The 1,834-nt window shown below is 28.8% G+C and overlaps 1 protein-coding gene across 1 annotated transcript in view; it reads left to right on the top strand.

Annotated features, from left to right (window-relative positions):
- Positions 1-607: 607 nt before the first annotated feature.
- The window catches only part of LOC117178854, a 17,955-nt gene continuing 16,728 nt past the window's right edge, over positions 608-1,834 (top strand). Inside the window, exon 1 of the mRNA XM_033370362.1 lies at positions 608-681. Within this exon, the coding sequence (XP_033226253.1) occupies positions 627-681 (55 nt within the window). The 5' untranslated portion in view covers positions 608-626. The remainder of the gene's footprint in view (positions 682-1,834) is intronic.

Here is a 1,834-nt window from a genome sequence, read left to right as displayed (position 1 = left end):
CCCCCCCCCCCCCTAAGAAAAACTTATAGTGTGCCTTAAAATTGAGTTTTATCCAAACAAGTATAGACCAATAAGGAAAATTCCAAAATATTCCAAAAAAGTTGCAGAATTTTTTAATTATTGTAAAAAGCTACAGAATATACCACAAATAATATAGTTAATGAAAGTCAATACTTTCATGATTCATTTTTAAACTCATTTTTTGGAGCTATAAAAAAATTCTGTAAAACTGGTTAATTAGAGCTTGAAGAAATATTGATTCTAGAGTCTTTGACCTTATTACATTTGATTAATTACAGATATTTTAATTGAATACTATTAATTATTTTTAATCGTAATCTCATTCTTATTATTAGAAAGTGATATTTTTCCTGTTAAAATACTATAGGAAATGGTTCAGTGAGCTAAACTCTAGGTGTAATTATTGATTCCGAAATTTTTAAGGTGTGAGATGAACATTCTTTCTTCTTCCAGTTAGTTTATTTGAAGAATGAATCAAGCTTGTTATCACACAGCGATCATGAAAAATAGTATATATAGCAGCCAGTTATTAGATCCCTGCTCAGATGAAATCCTTGAAAAACCAGTGTGCTGTTTAGTTTTCTAGTGACGATATTTAAAACACGATGATTCTAACTAGCATGCTACTTCTCACTTTCGTGAGTCTTCTTTACTTCAAAAGTAAGTATAAAATATAAGTAATTATAAGTAACTATAACAAATTCGACCTTGCGGTCTCAATAAGAATTCGATTATTTAAAAATGAGACGTTCAGCACTTTCAAGATTGGAATCGTCCATTAATAATCGCTTTGGTTCTGCACGTTACTAAATTTCGCTTTAGAAAATTAATATTTTCTAAATTTTTATATTATCATAAAAGTTTTTTTTTACTTCTATCGAGATCATGACTGTATTCTTTAAGAGCTCTTTACTTGCTGTTTCGTGGAAAATAAGGTATATCTGAGACACACCTGATATCAATTAATTACAATACAAAATTATTAAATTTTAACGACAATTGCAATATCACATACATGCTCATACGTAAATACAACTTGTACTCTCTGTTGTGCCCAGAATAAGCATCAGATCAAAGAACTTTAGGGGAATTTTTTGCTTATTTTTTTGTGCCGCCCCCCCCCCCCCTCCCTACACTCACAAAAGTAACTACAGTTCTCGCGGGACATCCTGTACATGTTATATCTCTTTTTAAGTAAAAGCACATTTTTGGCTTTTTACCGGCGCCAAGTAATTTCTTTTTCAATCGTACACAAAGTGAAAGTTTTGTCCTTTTTATTAGCTATATTTTTCATTCATAAGATATTTCTATAAAACAATTATGGGTATTTAAAAAAATTCTAAATCTACGAAAAACTCAGTTTTTAGGTAAATTCGATTCTAGCAACCTGTAAAAAAATTGTTTGATCTAAAAAAAAAAAATAGAAGTGTATTATCTCACCCAGAGAAGCATATTGTCGCGATACGGCCAACGAAAATTAAAAACAAGTTTTTTGTAAACCATCCTACTAAATACATACTACCAAAATTGCATAATCACTTTTTCAAAAAAGGCTCCTTTAATTTAAAAAAAATTTTTGACTTAAATAGATTTCTTTGTCACAAAGAAATATATTTTGTTAACGAAAATTCCCATGAAATTGAAAATTATGTTCCTTATTTTGAAAATATTTTTGTTACGTGAAAAAGATTATGTAACAGAAACGGTTTATTTTTATTCAAGAAAAATATTTCTTTCTAAATAAAATCATTCAAAATTGTGAAAATTACAGAGCAGTGCGTTTAGAAATTAAATCAATTAGAACGTGAAGCCT

The sequence above is a fragment of the Belonocnema kinseyi genome, chromosome 8 (genome assembly GCF_010883055.1).
Source record: "Belonocnema kinseyi isolate 2016_QV_RU_SX_M_011 chromosome 8, B_treatae_v1, whole genome shotgun sequence".
Taxonomy (NCBI): Eukaryota; Metazoa; Arthropoda; class Insecta; order Hymenoptera; family Cynipidae; genus Belonocnema; species Belonocnema kinseyi.
The sequence above is the reverse complement of the archived record's forward strand: the minus strand, read 5'-3'. Positions and strand labels throughout refer to the sequence as shown.